Here is a 19,470-nt window from a genome sequence, read left to right as displayed (position 1 = left end):
AGGAGGAATGACCTCCCACTGACCTGACCCAGCAGCTCTGGTAGCCCCAGTACTTGTCCAGTGAACACTCCTAAGCAGATCAGGATGGAGTTGAACTGACCGATGAATCCTCTGATATGTCTGGGTGAAATTTCTCCCAGGTACATGGGGAGGGCACTTAAGGCTATACCTGTCAGGAAGAAAAACACATTTGAATGATGCGCGATCAATAAATGTGTTTGTAAAAAGCAGATGCATGTGCCACTGTAAAATAAAACATGTTTCAGCTTAAAAATATGAGTGAAAGGGCAGCCTTAAATATTTACATCAAATGAACAAACAGCTCATTCTCCTAATATACATTATGTTGTTTCAACAAAATATCCCTTGTTGTGTGTACCTCTGCCTTAGTTTGAGAGAGAGAGAGACATAGATATGGAAGCAATTAGTTACCATAATCTAAATTAAAATGCATTTGCAGAAATGCTTTTTCCATTTTAAGAATATGGCTGCATTATTTGACTCGTAATTAAAATTATTCATAAATTATCCAATCTGCATTTTCATTTTCTTATTCAAGACTGCTCATATTTTTTACTTAATTAAAAAGAAAAAGAAAAACATATTGGAGATTTAATTTTAAAAATCTGCCCCAGCAAATAGTTACCAAAATTCAATTTGAAATCTAAAATTCAAAAATTCAAATGCATTAACAAAAATGCTTTTTCATTTTAAGAATGTGGCTGCATTATTTGACTCAAATAAAATGAGTAATCAGTCACCCAGTCTACATTTTCATTTTCTTATTCATATTGAACATGTTATGACACAATCAAAAAGAAAACAGAGGACACTGCTTTTTCATGTTCTTCGTCTGCCCCATAGATAGATAAAAAGATAGATAGATAGACAGATAGACAGACAGACAGATAACTTTATTATCTCTTCCAAGTAAAAACAGAAATTCCTGTTTTGTCATGGCTGTAAGACAAAGTAAAAAAAACCACACACACTCAGGCATTAATCCATAAAGACCCAAACATCCACCAATGACCAAAACCATCTACTGATCTAAACTGTTTAATACCTGTTGATCCACTAATGACCACAGGGAAAAGTTTTAAAATGCATAATTCCATTTAAAAACGCAAAAGATCTCTCCTTCATGTTGACAGCATTTATGAATTTAATTAGACCAGGTTTTTCAAGTTAAGATTTGAGACACTTTTAAGTTGAATTTTTGTTTTATCACAACAAGTCATCAGTTGTTGTTCTACCACAGGATGACATGCTAGCATAACACTTCGATTTAAAATGTGGTGGTATTAACTGACACGACCACCTGATTATGCGAGAAGAATGTGGATGTTGTACATTTTATATATATACAGTGGACTATTATTAGAATTTTGGTCATTTCAGCCAAAGTTTCTCTCCTGTATAATAACAAACCTTAAAGTTTATTTCTGCCACTATACACCATCCAGCAACATTTGAGGTGAAATTCTGAACTGACTCCAACAGTGGGAGAACCCGTCTTGCCTCCTGTCTACCACAGTGTACTCCGCTTCATTACACCAAACAGTTATTGCACTCGCCTCTGTGGGTTTGTATAAAAAGGTCGACTGGACATCACTGTCAGCTAGACACCTACATACTTGCATTTTCATCTTCAAGGCTTTGCTATCCAGATTTGCCTCCTTATTTAACGTATTTATTGAGTACAGAGCTCATGACTATAACACAGGTTCACGGGGGACTTCACGCTCTAAAGCAGGGGTGTCAAACTCATTTTAATTCGGGGGCCACATTCAGCCCAATTTGATCTCAAGTGGGCCGGACCAGTAAAATAATAACAGTAAAAAAAGTAAAATTCTATTATGATCAGGTTTACGTCTGGAAAGTTTCCTTCCAAATCTGAATAACATGAACAACTTGAATTGTCTTAAGAAAAACAAGTGCAATTTTAACAATGTTATGCCTCGTTTTATCAGTTTATCATTTACGCATGTGCATTACAATCTCACAAAACATTTAGTAACAAGCAGAATATTGGTAAAATTGCAGTTACTTTTCTTAACACATTTCCATTTGTTCATATTTGTTCAGGTTATTCACATTTTTTGTAAATGTATAGTTTGGTAATGTAAACATTTTCATGTAATTTTACTTTTTTTACACCAAAAAACAAAGAGAAAATTTGGGGTTGTCATTATTTATAGGTTATTATGATAATATTTTACTGGTCTGACCCACTTGAAATCTAATTGGACTGTATGTGTCTGTATGTGGAACCTGAATTAAAATGATTTTGACACCATTGATTGTTAATACCCCCCTTGAACTGCCACCTTATCGTGGTGGGGGAGTTTGAGTGCCCGAATGATCCCAGGAGCTATGTTGTCGGGGGCTTTATGCCCCTGGTAGGGTCTCCCAAGGCAAACAGGTCCTGGGTGACGGGCCAGACTAAGAGCAGTTCAGAAGCCCCTATGAAAGAAAAACAACTAAAGAACGTGATGTCGCCCGGTATGGCGCAGCCGGGGCCCCACCCTGGAGCCAGGCCTGGGGTTGGGGCTCGAATGCGAGCGCCTGGTGGCCGGGCCTATGCCCACGGGGTCCGGCCGGGCCCAGCCCGAAGGAGCGACGTGGGCCCGCCCTCCGGTGGACTCACCACCCACCGACGAAATCGTAGGGGCCGGGTGCAATGTGGATTGGGTGGCAGTCGACGGAAGGGAGCCCGACAACCCGATCCCCGGACGCAGAGTCTAGCTCTTGGGACATGGAATGTCACCTCGCTGGGAGGGAAGGAGCCGGAGCTTGTGAGGGAGGTTGAGAGATACCGACTAGATATAGTCGGGCTCACCTCCACACACAGCTTGGGCTCTGGAACCCAACCCCTCGAGAGGGGCTGGACTCTCCATTTCTCTGGCGTTGCCCGCGGTGAGAGGCGGCGGGCTGGCGTGGGCTTGCTCATAGCCCCTCAGCTCAGCTGTCAGGTGTTGGAGTTCACCCCGGTGAACGAGAGGGTCGCGTCCCTGCGCCTTCGGGTCGGGGACAGGTGCCTCACTGTTGTCTCGGCCTACGGGCCAAACAGCAGTGCAGAGTACCCGGCCTTCTTGGAGTCCTTGGGAGGGTTGCTGGATGGTGCTCCGACTGGGGACTCCATTGTTCTCCTGGGTGACTTCAATGCCCACGTGGGCAACGACAGTGAGACCTGGAGGGGGGTGATGGGGAGGAACGGCCTCCCTGATCTGAACCCGAGTGGTGTTTTGTTATTGGACTTCTGTGCTAGTCACAGTTTGTCCATAACAAACACCATGTTCCAACACAGGGATGTCCATAAGTGCACTTGGCACCAGGACACCCTAGGCCGGAGGTCGATGATCGACTTCATTGTCGTATCATCAGACCTCCGACCGCGTGTTTTGGACACTCGGGTGAAGAGAGGGGCAGAACTGTCAACCGATCACCACCTGGTGGTGAGTTGGATCCGCTGGCGAAGGAGGAAACCGGACCGACTCGGCAGGCCCAACCGTGTTGTGAGGGTCTGTTGGGAACGTCTGGCAGAGCCCGATGTCAGTGCGGTCTTCAACTCCCACCTCCGGGAGAGCTTCTCCCAGATCCCGGGGGAGGCTGGAGACATTGAGTCTGAGTGGACTATGTTCTCCACCTCCATTGTCGAAGCGGCTGCTCGGAGCTGTGGTCGCAAGGTCTCCGGTGCCTGTCGTGGCGGCAATCCCCAAACCCGGTGGTGGACCCCGGAAGTAAGGGATGCCGTCAAGCTGAAGAAGGAGTCTTATCGAGCCTTGTTGGCCCGTGGGACTCCCGAGGCAGCTGATGGGTACCGGAAGGCCAAGCGAGCTGCAGCCCAAGCAGTTGTGGAGGCAAAAACTCGGGTCTGGGTGGAGTTTGGGGAGGCCATGGAGGAGGACTATCGGTCGGCCTCGAGGAAATTCTGGCAAACCATCCGGCGCCTCAGAAGGGGAAAGCAGTGCGCCACCAACACTGTTTACAGTGGAAGTGGGGAGCTGCTGACCTCGACTGGGGATGTTGTCGGACGGTGGAAGGAATACTTCGAGGATCTCCTCAATCCCACTGTCACGTCTTCCTTGGAGGAAGCAGAGGCTGAGGTCCCAGAGGTGGACTTGTCCATCACCCAAGCTGAAGTCACCGAGGTGGTTGGCAAGCTCCTCGGTGGCAGGGCACTGGGGGTGGATGAGATTCGCCCTGAGTACCTTAAGTCTCTGGATGTGCAGGGACTGTCTTGGTTGACACGTCTCTGTAACATCGCGTGGCAGTCGGGGACAGTACCTCTGGATTGGCAGACCGGGGTGGTGGTTCCCCTTTTTAAGAAGGGGGACCGGAGGATGTGCTCCAACTATAGGGGGATCACACTCCTCAGCCTCCCGGGGAAAGTCTATTCCAAGGTACTGGAGAGGAGGATCCGACCGATAGTCGAACCTCGGATCCAGGAGGAACAATGCGGTTTTTGTCCTGGTCGCGGAACGCTGGACCAGCTCTATACTCTCCATCGGGTGCTCGAGGGTTCATGGGAGTTCGCCCAACCAGTCCACATGTGTTTTGTGGATCTGGAGAAGACGTTCGACCGTGTCCCTCGTGGTATCCTGTGGGGGGTGCTTCGGGAGTATGGGGTCCGGGGCCCTTTGCTAAGGGCAGTCCGGTCCTTGTATGACCGAAGCAGGAGTCTGGTTCGCATTGCCGGCAGTAAGTCAGACCTGTTCCAGGTGCACGTTGGTCTCCGGCAGGGCTGCCCTTTGTCACCGGTTCTGTTCATTATTTTTATGGACAGAATTTCTAGGCGCAGCCAGGGGCCGGAGGGGGTCCCGTTTGGGGACCACAGGATTTCATCTCTGCTTTTTGCAGATGACGTTGTCCTGTTGGCCTCATCGAACCTGGACCTTCAGCGTGTCCTGGGGCGGTTTGCAGCCGAGTGTGAAGCGAGCGGGATGAGGATCAGCACCTCCAAATCCGAGGCCATGGTTCTCGACCGGAAAAAGGTGGTTTGCCCTCTCCGGGTCGGTGGGGAGTCTTTGCCCCAAGTGGAGGAGTTCAAGTATCTTGGGGTCTTGTTCACGAGTGAGGGAAGGATGGAGCGTGAGATTGACAGACGGATCGGTGCAGCGTCTGCAGTGATGCAGTCGCTGTACCGGTCGGTTGTGGTAAAGAAGGAGCTGAGCCGAGAGGTAAAGCTCTCGATTTACCGGTCAATCTACGTTCCTACCCTCACCTATGGTCATGAGCTTTGGGTCATGACCGAAAGGACAAGATCCCGGATACAAGCGGTCGAAATGAGTTTCCTCCGCAGGGTGGCTGGGCGCACCCTTAGGGATAGGGTGAGGAGCTCAGTCACCAGGGAGGAGCTCGGAGTAGAGCCGCTGCTCCTCCGCGTCGAGAGGGGCCAGCTGAGGTGGCTCGGGCATCTGTTTCAGATGCCTCCTGGACGCCTCCCTGGGGAGGTGTTCCGGGCATGTCCCACCGGGAGGAGACCTCGGGGAAGACCCAGGACACGTTGGAGAGACTATGTCTCTCAGCTGGCCTGGGAACGCCTCGGGGTCCCCCCGGAAGAGCTGGAGGAGGTGTCTGGGGAGAGGGAAGTCTGGGCATCCCTGGTTAGACTGTTACCCCCGCGACCCGGCCCCGGATAAGCGGTGGACAATGAATGAATGAATGAATGAATGAATGATTGTTAATATCTTCAGTGTAATTTTTGCAATTTTTCACAAATTCATCCCACGGGCTGGACTGGACCCATTGGCGGGCTGGATTTGGCCCCCAGGCCGCATGTTTGACACCTGTGCTCTAAAGGCATTAAAGGCATTTCAACACCACATCCACATTTTACATCTAAAATTGCAGAAACACAACCTCAAGACATCTCTGACCTCTAAAACACAGTACCATTTAATACAGGAGTGTCAAACTCTTTTTAGTTCAAGGGCCAAAAACAGCCTAATGTAATCTAAAGTGGGCCGGACCAGTAAAGTAATGTAAATAAATAATAGGATAAGAACTTATAAATAATGTCAACACCATAGTTTTCTCTGTTTTTGAGTGGAAAAAGTAAAATTCCGTATGAAAATGTTTACATCTACAAACTGTAATTGAACATAACTTGAACAAATATGAACCTGAAAATTCTTAAGAAAAATAAGTGCAATGTTAACAATATTATGCCTTAGGTTATCATTTATACATGTGCATCATAACTTACAGATCACAGTGGATCTACAAATACACAAAACACTTAATAACAGGCAGAATATTGGTACAATTCCACATACTTCTCTTAAGATATTTCAGATTTCAGGTTCAACTTGTTCAGGTTATTCACATTTTTTGTAAAAGGCTTGTTGAGCCGCATTATGTAATAAGTTCCCATTATCTAATAAAAGTTCAAAATGTTATAAGAATGTCACGTCATCTTGTAATAAAGCCGTATTATGTAATAAACTGAAGCATTTTGTAATAAACTACCTCAATGCATTATGTAGTAAATTTTTTCGCATTATGTAGTAAGTTATTACAATTTGAGAAATTTATTACAAAATGCACTTGACACATTTTTATTTTCGGGAAAATGTAATGTGCTAAATTCATCTTTAAACTGTATGGTTAAAGTTCTGATTCCATTACCTGTAGCTCCTGTGACTAATTTCTTTTAAATTGCTCTGAAATTCTATTAATTTGGATTGTTATTGCATAATGAACCATGTTATTTATTTATTTTTTTAATAAAAATGTATCAAGTGCATTTTGTAATAAATTTCTCAAATTGCAATAACTTACTACATAATGTGAAAAAAATTTACTACATAGTGCATTGAGGTAGTTTATTACAAAATGCGTCATTTATTACATAAAGCGGCTTTATTACAAGATGGCATGACATTCTTATTACATTTTGAACTTTTATTACATAATGGTAATTTATTACATAATGCGGCTCAACAGGCTAGTCTGTAAATGTAACTTTTTTTATACTAAAACAAAGAGGAAAATTTGCAGTTTTCATTATTTATAGCAGGGGTGTCAAACTCATTTTAGTTCAGGGGCCACATTCAGCTAAATTTGATCTGAAGTGGGCCGAACCAGTAAAATAATAACATAATAATATATAAATAATGTCAACTCCAAACTTTTTAGAGCAAAAAAAGTAATTTTACGTTATGAAAATGTTTACATCTACAAATTATCCTTTCAAAAGATGTGAATAACATGAACAAACTGAAAAAATAAGTGTAATTTTAACACTGTTCTGCCTCAGTTTATCATTTACACATGTACAATATAACTTACAGATCACAGCGAATCTACAAACACACAAAAACACTTAGTAACAGGCAGAATATTGTTAAAATTGTACTTACTTCTCTTAAGACATTTCAGGTTGTTCATATTTGTGCAGGTTATTCACATTTTTTTTGCAAAATTATACTTTGTTTTAGTGTAAATACATGAAAATATTTACATTTACAAAGAGAAACATTTGGAGTTGTCATTATTTCTATGTTATTATGACAGTATTTGACTGGTCTGACCCACTTGAGATTGAATTGGTCTGAATGTGGAACCTGAACTAAACAGATTGTTAATATCTTTAGTGTCATTTTTGCATTTCACAAATTCATCCAAGGGCTTGACTGGACCCTTTGGTGGGCCGGATTTGGCCCCCGGGCCGCATGTTTGACACCTGTGATTTATAGGTTATTCTGATAGTATTTTACTGGTCTGACCCACTTTAGATTGACCTAAAAGGATTTTAACATCCTTGATTGTTAGTATCTTCAGTGCAATTTTTGCATTTCACAAATTCATCCCACGGGCCGGATTAGACCCTTTGGTGGGCCGGTTTTGGCCCCCGGGCCACATGTTTGACACCTGTGATTTAATACGTTACATGGCCTACTTCGAACAGATCAGGTAATAGGCCTGTAACGGTACACGTACCGAACCGAACCATTTCGGTACGCACCTGTTCGGTTCGGTACACAGCTGTACCAAAACGGCACAGTATGATGAGAAAAAGAAAAAGGAATGAAAGACATCGTTCGATGCGGAACTTTAAATCCGCGCAAGTTTCACACGGACATATTGAAGGAGCGCACATTGACCCGAACTATGAAATAGCAGCTGATATAAGGTTAAAAAACACAACAAATATGATGTGAACCTGGAAGGAAGAGACTGAAGACCCTCCACCATCAGTCCAGTCCAGTTTGGATCAGTTCGGGTTCAGGTGAAAGACAACAACGAGGAAAGAGACGTTAATAAGACGGACGTTGTTTGGCCCCTAGGAACTACGGTAGTTCTAAAACACTTACTATAGCTCTGTCTGTCTTTCTGTCTGTCTGTCTGTCTGTCTGTCTGTCTATCACACACACTGTATAATAGAGGAATAAATAGAACGTTGAAAGTATGTAAAGTTTCACTTTCGTTTCACGACAGCGTTCGTTACGTTAGTTATGGACCGCACCCCCAGGTATATAACTGCGTGCCCCCCACCCCCCACCCCCTGGCTCCAACAAAAAAAAAAAAAAAAAAAAAAAAATCCCCCGTGCACACAGGCACACACAAATACACACAGTGTCCTAAACAGTTTGTTCTCTGTCCTAAAATAAATAATTTGGTTCATTGTGTTGTCAGTGTTTCTCTTCAGTTTGTTTCAACAGAATACCAGTTTACCCTCTTGTTAATGTTGCACTTCATGTGGATTTTTTTTGTTATTTTTCTGCAGAATGTGAACTGACAGAACTGTGATTAGATTTTTCTTGTTTGTTCAAAACTACCTTTCAGGGAAAAGTGCAATACTAATGTTTAAAATACATTTAGTAATATTAATAATTTATTTTATTTTCTATTTGATTTGTAGCAGCAGAATTAAATTATTCCTGTTTTTCTATATTCTATTGCCTCTGAAAATTGGGGGGAAAATGTTAAAAAAAATTCATAAATGCATCAATAGACATTTTGAGGCGTTTTCTTTCTTCCCGTACCGAACCGAAAAAAAAACAAACGAACCGTGGCTTTGAAAACCGAAAACGTACTGAACCGAAAATTTTGTGCACTGTTACAGGCCTATCAGGTAATAATCAGGTGGATGGTGAAGAAAAGGAGCAAACTGAAACAGAGGAGGATGAGGACAGCTCACAGACTGAAGGAAAGGGACAGTTTGGAGACAGAGAGAGAGGACAAAACAGCATCTTCAGCAGCTGCAGTGTCAAATCCAGGACACAGCAGTGAGTGGACAACCCCACAGTCTAGTCTGACACAGTCCCACAGATCTGTACACTGTTCCCACTTCAGAGGAGAGGACATTCTCTACTCCAGTGTCTCTACTATTCTCACTGTTTGACAAATCCATTATGTCTCACACTGCAGCTGTTCACAACTAACTCAATAATTAACTCAATATCCATCGTTTGCAGTTTCTGTCTAAAATAAAGAAGGATACTATAAATACTGAACTTGGGAAGACAGGTTTCCACTACTAAGCACCGTATTACTGAAACAAATTACTTTAAAGCTCTGTTAACTTCTAAATCTAGTAATATTTGCAACCACTGTAACTGGAAGTGCAGAGATTTTCACTTCAACTTTTCTTTCGCTGATCCATAAATATCTCTGTATATATGGAGATTTTTTTTATTGCTATTTTATATAAATATTTTATATTTTTATTTCTATATATTTTAAATGTTATTGCTAACTTTCCTTTTCTGCAAGCGTACTTTTCTTTGACACTTCAGTTTTGCCACTGCAGGACCAATACAGTCTTATCTTATATCTTATCTTATCTGATCGTATCTTAGCTTAGCTTATTTTAACATATATTTTCTTGTCTTATCTTACCTTATCTTATCTCATCTTATCTTACTATATATTATCTTATCTTACCTTACCTTATCTTATCCTATCTTACCTTACCTTATGTTATTTTACCTTACCTTACCATATCTTACCTTATCTTATTTTACCTTACCTTACCATATCTTACCTTATCTTATTTTACTTTATCTTACCATATATTATCTTATCTTACCTTTTCTTATCTCATCTTATCTTACCATATATTATCTTACCTTATCTTATTTTACCTTATCTTACCATATCTTACCTTATCTTATTTTAACTTATCTTACCTCACCTTGTCTTATCCTATCTTACCTTATCTTATCTTATTTTACCATATCTTATTTTATCTTATTTTACCTTATCTTTCCATATCTTATCTTATCTTATCTTATCTTATCCTATCCTATCTTACCTTATCTTATTTTACCTTATCTTACCATATCTTACCTTATCTTACCTTATCTTATTTTACCTTACATTATCTTCTCTTACCTTGCATTATCTTATCTTACTTTATCGTATCTTACCATATCCTACCTTGTCTTATTTTTATCTTACATTATCTTACCTTACATTACCTTATCTTACTTTATCTTATCTTATTTTACCTTACCTTATCTTATTTTACTTTATCTTACCATATCTTACCTTATCTTATTTTACCTTAAATTATCTTATCTTATCTTACCTTACCTTACCTTACCTTACTCCACTGTTTTAATTAGTTTTGGAATTCTGATGTTTTTGGATGTGTTTAATTCATTACCATACTGTGGACAATGACAATAAAGTATCTGCTGTGACTTTTCCCACATAGAGCCCTCCTTTTCATGTTTCATATATCAAAGCAGCTTTGATAAAACCCAGCCCCACTTCCAATTTAATCTTTGTTCATCTGACTTAATAATTAAACACAAGCAATGAATTACATAACTCCAACCAACAGCATTTTTTTTTTTTTTTAATCAGATGTTAATAAGATGATGTTAAAATAACCACTGTGACCTTTGTTACAGAGTCTTGGTCTTCAAATAAAGCACAAAGCCCAGAATCAATTATAAGCAAGGCAATTCACTTACTAATTAAACACGGAGAATAATTAAAGTCACAGTGGGCAACAGTGAGCTCATATTTTTAAATCCAAGGGGGAATAGAAATGGGAACTTAAAACCCTGAACGCCACATGTGGGGCTCACACCAAACTAAGATCACAAGCAGTTCCACAAAGGATGTATAGAACTATCCACGAGTAATTTCAGCGGAAAACAAGCGTTCCTATCTAGTCACTGAGGACACTTTCAGAGGGGGTCTTGGGGACGTTTGTCCACATTCTTGCAGTCTGAAAAACATGAACGTGCCCTGTGGTGGACTGAGGGACTGATGTACTCTGGTTAATTAAAGAGTTAAAGAACATTTTCAAAGAGCTCACAGAGAAGTACATATGTAAAGCTATAGATGAACTTCTTTATTTGCATATTGTGTAAGGAACTTAATTCAGAGCAGAAGTTATCACGTTTAATAATACCATGTGTGACCTGACGTATGCACAGCTGGACACCGGTATTCAGATACTTAAAGAAAAACGTTAACCCATAAGGACCCAAACAGCCACCGATGACCAAAAGCATCTACTGATCTAAAATGTATAATAACTGTTAATTAACTAGTTCTGTCAATCCATGTAAATAACTGGTGTAAAATACAGTTTTTCGTCTTTTCATGGTCATCAGATACGACCCATTTGGACGTTCAGAGGCGCTGTAGTTACCGTGGGAACACCGTCATCTTCTACAACATTGATTCACCAGTAAAACCCATGGAGTTGGATCAATGACAGCAGACGGAGACACTGGGTTTAAGGGTCTCAAACTCATTTTCTTTCTGGAGCCACATTCAGCCCGATTTGATCTGAAGTGGGCCAGACCAGTAAAATAATAACATAATAACCTATAAATAACAACAACTCCAAATTTGTGTCTTTGTTTTAGTGCAAAAAAACTGCATTAAATTATGAAAATACTTTTTTTAATTTTTTAATTTTTATTTTACCTTTATTTAACCAGGAAAACCTCATTGAGATTAAGAATCTCTTTTTCAAGAGTGTCCTGGCCAAGACGGGCAGCAGTACATTAAATAGTTACAGACTTCCATACATAAAACAAATACATAAAAAGCACACAGACAAGTCAACCCTTCCGAAGCAAACTCAAAAAGCGCTCATGAAATGTAAACAAAAGTGCGTCAGGTAAAACATCTGCAACCAGATGTCTCCCTCTCTAAATCACACAGCATCCTCTTAAAAGTGTCCAACGAAACCAGATCCTTCAGTTTCAGGTCTTTTTGTAGTTCATTCCAGGTGAATGGGGCCGCAAACCTGAAGGCCTTTTTCCCCTGTTCAGTTCTAACTTTGGGAACAGACAACAAGAAAAGATCCTGAGAACGCAGATTATAAGAGTCTGTGGTTCTCCGACTGATGTAGGTCTGAAGGTAGGATGGGAGCAGACCTAAGATGTCATACCTGCTGCCAGACGCTAGTCTGGTTTTGTCTGTCTTTTATGTTTTGTTTGTCACTTCCTGTTTTATTTTGTTAAGTTTTCCCTCATGTGTCTTGTCTGTCGTCTTTACTTCCTGTTCCCCGTTCATCCTGACCTCTGTCCTGATTACCTGTCTCCGCCCTGATTTGCTCCACCTGTGTCTAGTTGTCTTCCCTCCCTTTTATGTATTTAAACCCTGTCTTTTCCTTTGGTCAATCGCCAGTTTGTAACTCCAGTAGTTCAGACCAGCGTTCTTGACCTCGTTTGTTCGTTTGCCTGCCTGTTTTTGACCTGTTTTGGATTCCTCGGTTTCTCGTCTTCTGCCTGATTCCTGTCGGTTTTTGTCTGCCTCATCTGATCTGGTTTTGACCTTCTCGCCCTGACTACCGGTACGTGAGTTTGCCTTGTCCTTATGTCCTGTTGCCCGATTGTTAGCCTGCCTGTGTATGACCTGTTTCCGTCCCTGACCTCCCTTTGCTTTTCCCCAGTCGGGGAAAATACTCCTAACATCGCTCGGGGAGACGGGCTGCTGCCCTCGATCCAGAGGACGAATCAGAGGAGGAAATCTCCAACCGTTATCCTCAAGATTCTGTCACTCATAATATTTTTTCACCTGTGTGTGAATAATAAATCTTTTGGAACTAATTTTTGTTGTCTGAGTTCTGCATTTGGATTCTGTGTTTGTACCAACGTTATCACATAAGATAGTCTTGTAAATTAAAATACGCCAGTGACTCAGTCTGCGAGCTGACAAAGAAGACCATCCTACACGATCATAAAGCAGACAGTGATGGGTGAGAGATTTAGAATTGCTGATGAACCTCAGAGCCCCATGATACACACTGTCCAGTGACCGTAAACTATGGGTGGAGGCATGCATGTACAAGACATCAGCATAGTCCAACACAGACAAAAATGTAGCGGAAACCAGTCTCCTTCTTGATTCGAAAGACAGACATGATTTAATGCGAAAGAAGAAGCCAAGTTTTAGTTTACTAACAAGCTGCTGAATGTGCGCAGAGAAAGAAAGGGAGCTGTCAATTAAAATGCCTAAATATTTATAGGTCGGGACGAGTTCTATCTGTGTTCCCTGGGTAGTGATCAGTGAAGGCAGGTTTGACAGTTTGGACCTTGAGTTTGAAAACATCATGACTTTTGTTTTATCTGCATTTAGAACCAGTCTTAAGTCATGAAAATTTTGTTGGACAGTATTAAAAGCAAGTTGTAGCTGGGTAAGGGCTTGGACAGGAGTGGAAGCAGAAGTGTACATGACTGTATCGTCAGCATAAAAATGAAATTTTGCATTTGATATATTGTGATTGATGTTATTAATGTAAATTATGAATAAAAGTGGCCCCAGGACTGACTTTTATAAACTTATCAAACAAAAAAAGATGTGAATAACCTGAAAAAAATGAAATTTCTTAAGAAAAATAAGTGCAGTTTTAACAATATTATGCCTCAACTTAACATTTCTACATGTGCATTATGGATCAAATCTACAAAGACACTAAACACTTAGTAACAGGCAGAAAATTGTTAAAATTGGGCTTAATTTTCTTTAAACATTTCAGGTTGTTCATATTTGTTCAGGTTATACAGAACAGTTTGTAAATGTACATATTTTCACAATTTAATGTTATTTTTTTGCACTAAAACAAAGTCAAAAATTTGAAGTTGTCATTATTTATAGACATAATGTAATATTTTTTCACATCAAACCGAGAAGAAAAATATGGAGTCATTATTTCTTGTTGGTTATTATTCTATTATTTTACTGTTGATCATATTGGTCTGTATGTGGAACCTGAACTAAAAGGAGTTCCACAGCCTTGACTGTGGAATTTTCACACTTTGCAAATTCATCCCACGGGCCACATTGGAACCTTTGGTGGGCCACATGTTTGAGACCCCTGAGTTAAGGGGAGGCAAGGGGTATTGTTTTTGATTTGGTTTGTTTCTTTCTTTGTTAACACTCTAGCAGCAAGACTATTGGTTGAATTTAAACCAAACTGGGTTTATAGATTGTCAGTGACCCAGAATAGATCTAATTACATTTTGGGAAAAGTAAGTCAAAGTTAAAATTTTTAATGAATTTTAAAATCTTTTTTTTTTTTTCCCCATTTACTTATGATGGATGAAATTTCAAATGTCTGTAGCAGCAAAACTACTGGGTGAATTCAGACTAAATTGGGTTTATAGATTGCCAGTGACCGGGAATGGATCTCATTACATTTTGGGAACAGTAGGTAAAAGTAAAAATTTTTTGTGAATTTCTTAAATCTTCTTAAAGATTTTTAAGACATTTTAAGAACCCTGTATATTAGTTTTTTAACCCTTTCATGCACGAATTATGAGAACCTTAATCAAGATTTTTTTCATGAGTGTTTTAATTTCTCTTTAAACATGAAAAAAAAATGTGATTGAAAAATTTCTCATGAAAAATAAATAAATAAATAAATAAATAATGTTAAAAAAATACATAAAAAATAGTAATAATAATAATAATTTGGGAACAGTAGGTAAAGTAAAAATTTTTTGTGAATTTCTTAAATCTTCCCCTTTACTTATAATAGGCGAAATATGTGCGAGGGGCGGGGTTTTCTGTGCCTGGCACTTGTTGATATCTGTATTAAAAAAGTCACTTTTTCATCAGTTTTCTGTTTCTGATATAATAACTGTGATGCCCACAGCCACACAAAAGGTTGCAGCAACCACACTCACAAACACCACCACATGTTGAGTTATATTGAGCCGCAGTCACTTCGTATACATTGTTTTTTGGTTTAAAATTGATTTATTAGCACTTAAATAATACACTGTCACTAGATGGAACATGCACATTTAGTTTACATTGTTTGTCATTTTGCTATTAATTAGTGATGTTCGGGGATGTGCTGAGGCTTCGAAGCGTGTGTCGAGAAACGGAGTTTCCGTGAAGCGGGTATCGAGGCTTGCTTCATTTAGGGGAGGAGCCAAAAATGATGACGTCCGAAGCCTCCCTGCCCGCCTGTACCTCGTGACTGCTTCGCAAAGTGGTTCAGAGGTGGTTCTATCTGATTCAGGTTTGACAGCAGTATAAACCCCTCCATTCAAAATGTGGGTTTATGATTGAGAGCTACGATCAGTGCAGAGTTTGAACAGAGTTTGGATAGTTTGAATACTAGAGTTTGGATAGCATTTATATAGTTTGGAGATGGTTTTAAGAGTTTAGAGAGAGAGATCATTTGAAGATTTAGGAGAGTGAGGAGAGAAGGATGAGTAAGAGGATGGAGCCAGTGAAGAAGAGGAGGATTTCCCCTGTGTGGGAACATTTGGATTTGATAACTCCTATTAAGGTAAACTAAATCTAACATTATTTCAGACACATAAGGTTTGCTTATCTGGAGTACTGGGAGAGACAAAATAATTACTGTACCCCAATTTCTATAATCTTGTTTTTGTGCTTCTTCTGTACCATGTGAAAGGGTGTTTTCAAACGCCAGAGAGGTTGTGTCAAAAAAAAAAAAAAAAAAAAAAAATCACGTCAAACCAAAAAATGTTGAGAAACTGTTATTTCTGAATAAAAATTTATAAAATCTCCCCTGTCCTGTACATCATTGTCAAAATTACACAAGCATGTTCAGTGCCCTCTTCCTTGTTCCACAAGCACTTTCACTGTCTTCTGCCTGTTTAAGTCCATGACATTTTACTAAAGTGGCAAAAAAAAGAAAAAAAAAAAAAAAGATTACACAACCTCCCACATTTGATACTACCATTTGGGGGAAAATTTACACAGAGAATACATTCAAAAATAGTTTATTAAACACATATGTGAATATTTATGTAGAGAAATTATTTGGTCAAACATTTTTTGTTATTCATCGTCATTCCCAAGAGCCATAACAGATGCAAAAATTCAATGCATCACACATTCTATGGCTCAGATACAGCTACCTGTGATTATACACATGGCCAGTAGGTGGTTTTGTGTGCACATGAAGCTTCGACAAATGAACCCTTTCTCGAACCAGTTGGCTCAAGTGGTTCAATGCCTCATGAGACTTCATCTCAACATCACTACTATTAATTAATTTTTCTTTTCTTTGAGTTACCTGGCTGCTGGGTGGCAATTCTTGCTGCAGACAAAAGATGGGGCTAAGGGCGGAGCAGGCATTTATGCTGAAGTCCCTCCCATGGACCAGACCAAGAGCATGTACATCAGAGGGGGGATTTGGGTTTCTTTGTGTTAGTTTTAGTTTACGTCTATTTACTTTCCCCCTGTGTGTTAACTGTGGTTTGCTCTTTTGGTATATACAGGGTGGGGAAGCAAAATTTACAATGAACATTTAGTTGTTTTTTCTCAGCAGGCACTACGTCAATTGTTTTGAAACCAAACATATATTGATGTCATAATCATACCTAACACTATTATCCATACCTTTTCAGAAACTTTTGCCCATATGAGTAATCAGGAAAGCAAACGTCAAAGAGTGTGTGATTTGCTGAATGCACTCATCACACCAAAGGAGATTTCAAAAATAGTTGGAGTGTCCATAAAGACTGTTTATAATGGAAAGAAGAGAATGACTATGAGCAAAACTATTACCAGAAAGTCTGGAAGATACTATTAAAGAAGAATGGGAGAAGTTGTCACCACAATATTTGAGGAACACTTGCGCAAGTTTCAGGAAGCGTGTGAAGGCAGTTATTGAGAAAGAAGGAGGACACATAGAATAAAAACATTTTCTATTATGTCAATTTTCTTTTGGCAAATAAATTCTCGTGACTTTCAATAAACTAATTGGTCATACACTGTCTTTCAATCCCTGCCTCAAAATATTGTAAATTTTGCTTCCCCACCCTGTATACAGTGGGTGTAAGGGGCAGCGCGGTCCATGCCCCCATAGAAGTGAAAGTGAGACTTTCTGTTCATTTACCTTTTCCCTACCCTCCTGTCCTGGCCTATTCTATATTATACATATGTATAATACACGACAGTGATGATTTTTTTTGTATGAAATGTTTAGTGTGGCAGCATCGATAAACCTTATGTAAACCTTATGTAAATTTTCTTGTGGCAAATAAATTCTCATGACTTTCAATAAACTAATTGGTCATACACTGTCTTTCAATCCCTGCCTCAAAATATTGTAAATTTTGCTTCCCCACCCTGTATACTTCCCAGTGTCTCAGTCTGGGGGGTCTGTTAGTTGAGTTGATGTCTAGTTTTGTTGGCATTTTTCTTCAGTAGTTATATTTTGTTGACCTCTTTTAAGGGCCCTATAACTTCCTTTTCAGTTATCTGTTTTGTAAAAGATTTTTTCTGGGAAATAAATCCCTTTTTCCAGAACTTTAAACCTGTGTTTTGACTGCTTGGTCCATGACAATAACCCTCAACTTTAACCTGAGTTTATATGAACATCTACATCGGGCTGTCCATTCCTGGTCCTGGAGAGCTACTATCCTGCATGTTTTAGATGTATCCCTCTTCCAACACACCTGATTCAAATGATAAGCCTATCATCAAGCTCTGCAGAAGTCTGATAATGACCATCAGGTGTGCAGGAAGAGGAAAACATCTAAAACATGCAGGAGAGTAGCTCTCAAGGACCCGGGTTGGACACCCCTGATCTACATAATCATGGAATTAAATATTGGAAAAGACTTGATTTTTCACTGAAAAAAAGCAACATACTGAGGATAGTATTATAATAAATGGTGATAAATCACTTAATAAAGGTTGAATAGGGAAAAATTTATTTGGGAACTGACAACAAAGTAGCACTGGGGGTTTATGGGTTAAAATTGCAGGGAAAACCTAGTATTTTGTGATTGTATAGAAATGTGAAAGAACTTCCAAGCTCCCATGTTGAGACACAGAGTAGAGCAGTGGAATGTGTCCAGATCACCTCTAATCAGCGATCAGTAATTACAGCTGTCACTCATGTCTTAAACCTCACTGTCTGTCTGAAAGTGTCTGTGATTAGATAAAGTCTGCGTCATGAAGTAGACTTTCTACAGCCTGAAAACACTGGCAAAGTAGATACTGAAGTCTCATATCCTCTCAGGCCACTTGAATTACAATATATTGAAAGGTAATTATGGATTTTTCGCTCTGACATACAAAACTATCAACCACGGCAGCTTTAATTCAAGGTCTGAACAGAGTCTGAGATGCTGCTTATTTCCCAATATAAAGGTGTGTTAATCAAGCATAAAATGAACATATTTTGTCTCCATAAATCCGCTTCTACCAGCAGCTCATTTAGGTCAAGCTGCTTTCTGACAATTTGTCATAAATTGATCCTAATCTCTGTAATTACAGAGATGAATGAGCATTGATCAGCAGCAGCTGCTTTGTGCACTCTGGAGAGGTAATGTTAGTACCTCTGATCAGTGTCGTATTTGCTGATCATCAGTGCATTCACTTATGTCAAGTAAGACATATGTGTTAGTTTGTGGAGACCTTTACCCCGCCCCCCAAAGGGGAGGCTAGGGGTGTTGTTTTAGGTTCGGTTTGTTTTTTTTGTTTGTTTGTTAACACTTGAACAGCAAAACAACTGGTTGACTTCCTTCTAAAATGGGTTTATAGATTGCCAGTGACCCAGAATAGATGTCATAACATTTTGGGAAATGTTGGTCAAAGTTAAATTTTTTAAAGAATGTTTAAAATCTTCTCTCATTTACTTATAATGGGTGAAATTTCACATGTCTATAAAAACATCACTTTTGTTTCAATGTACTTCAAACTTGGCACATATATAGAGGTTACTGATATGCTGACATCAGCACACACATAGACATGATGACATCAGCTGGATCCATGCCAAAATAAGCTACAGTATATGCGAGGGGCAGGGTTTGTTGTGCCTGGCACCACTTGTTCTAGTTTGAGTGCCTTACACTGCCTTAATCAATATGATCTGCATTATTAAAAAGGATGGCACCAGTGGGTTTGCATGTTTAAGTAAAATAACTTAGAGCCCTTCTAATTAGGATTAATTTATTCTTTTTTTCTTGATCCACCTAAAATTTTCATATTTTTTCCTGATCCAAAAGGCTTTGCTTTTCAAAACTCATTAGCATTAATAACTGGTGCAAT

At 39.9% G+C, this 19,470-nt stretch overlaps 1 protein-coding gene across 1 annotated transcript in view; it reads right to left on the bottom strand.

Moving 5' to 3' along the window:
• slc2a9l2 (solute carrier family 2 member 9, like 2) overlaps positions 1-19,470 on the bottom strand; it is a 357,677-nt gene that overhangs the window by 238,427 nt on the left and 99,780 nt on the right. Inside the window, exon 6 of the mRNA XM_030134527.1 lies at positions 24-169. Within this exon, the coding sequence (XP_029990387.1) occupies positions 24-169 (146 nt within the window). The remainder of the gene's footprint in view (positions 1-23; positions 170-19,470) is intronic.

This window comes from Sphaeramia orbicularis, chromosome 5 (assembly GCF_902148855.1).
Source record: "Sphaeramia orbicularis chromosome 5, fSphaOr1.1, whole genome shotgun sequence".
Taxonomy (NCBI): Eukaryota; Metazoa; Chordata; class Actinopteri; order Kurtiformes; family Apogonidae; genus Sphaeramia; species Sphaeramia orbicularis.
Note: the sequence above shows the minus strand (reverse complement) of the source record. Positions and strands in the feature narration are given on the sequence as shown.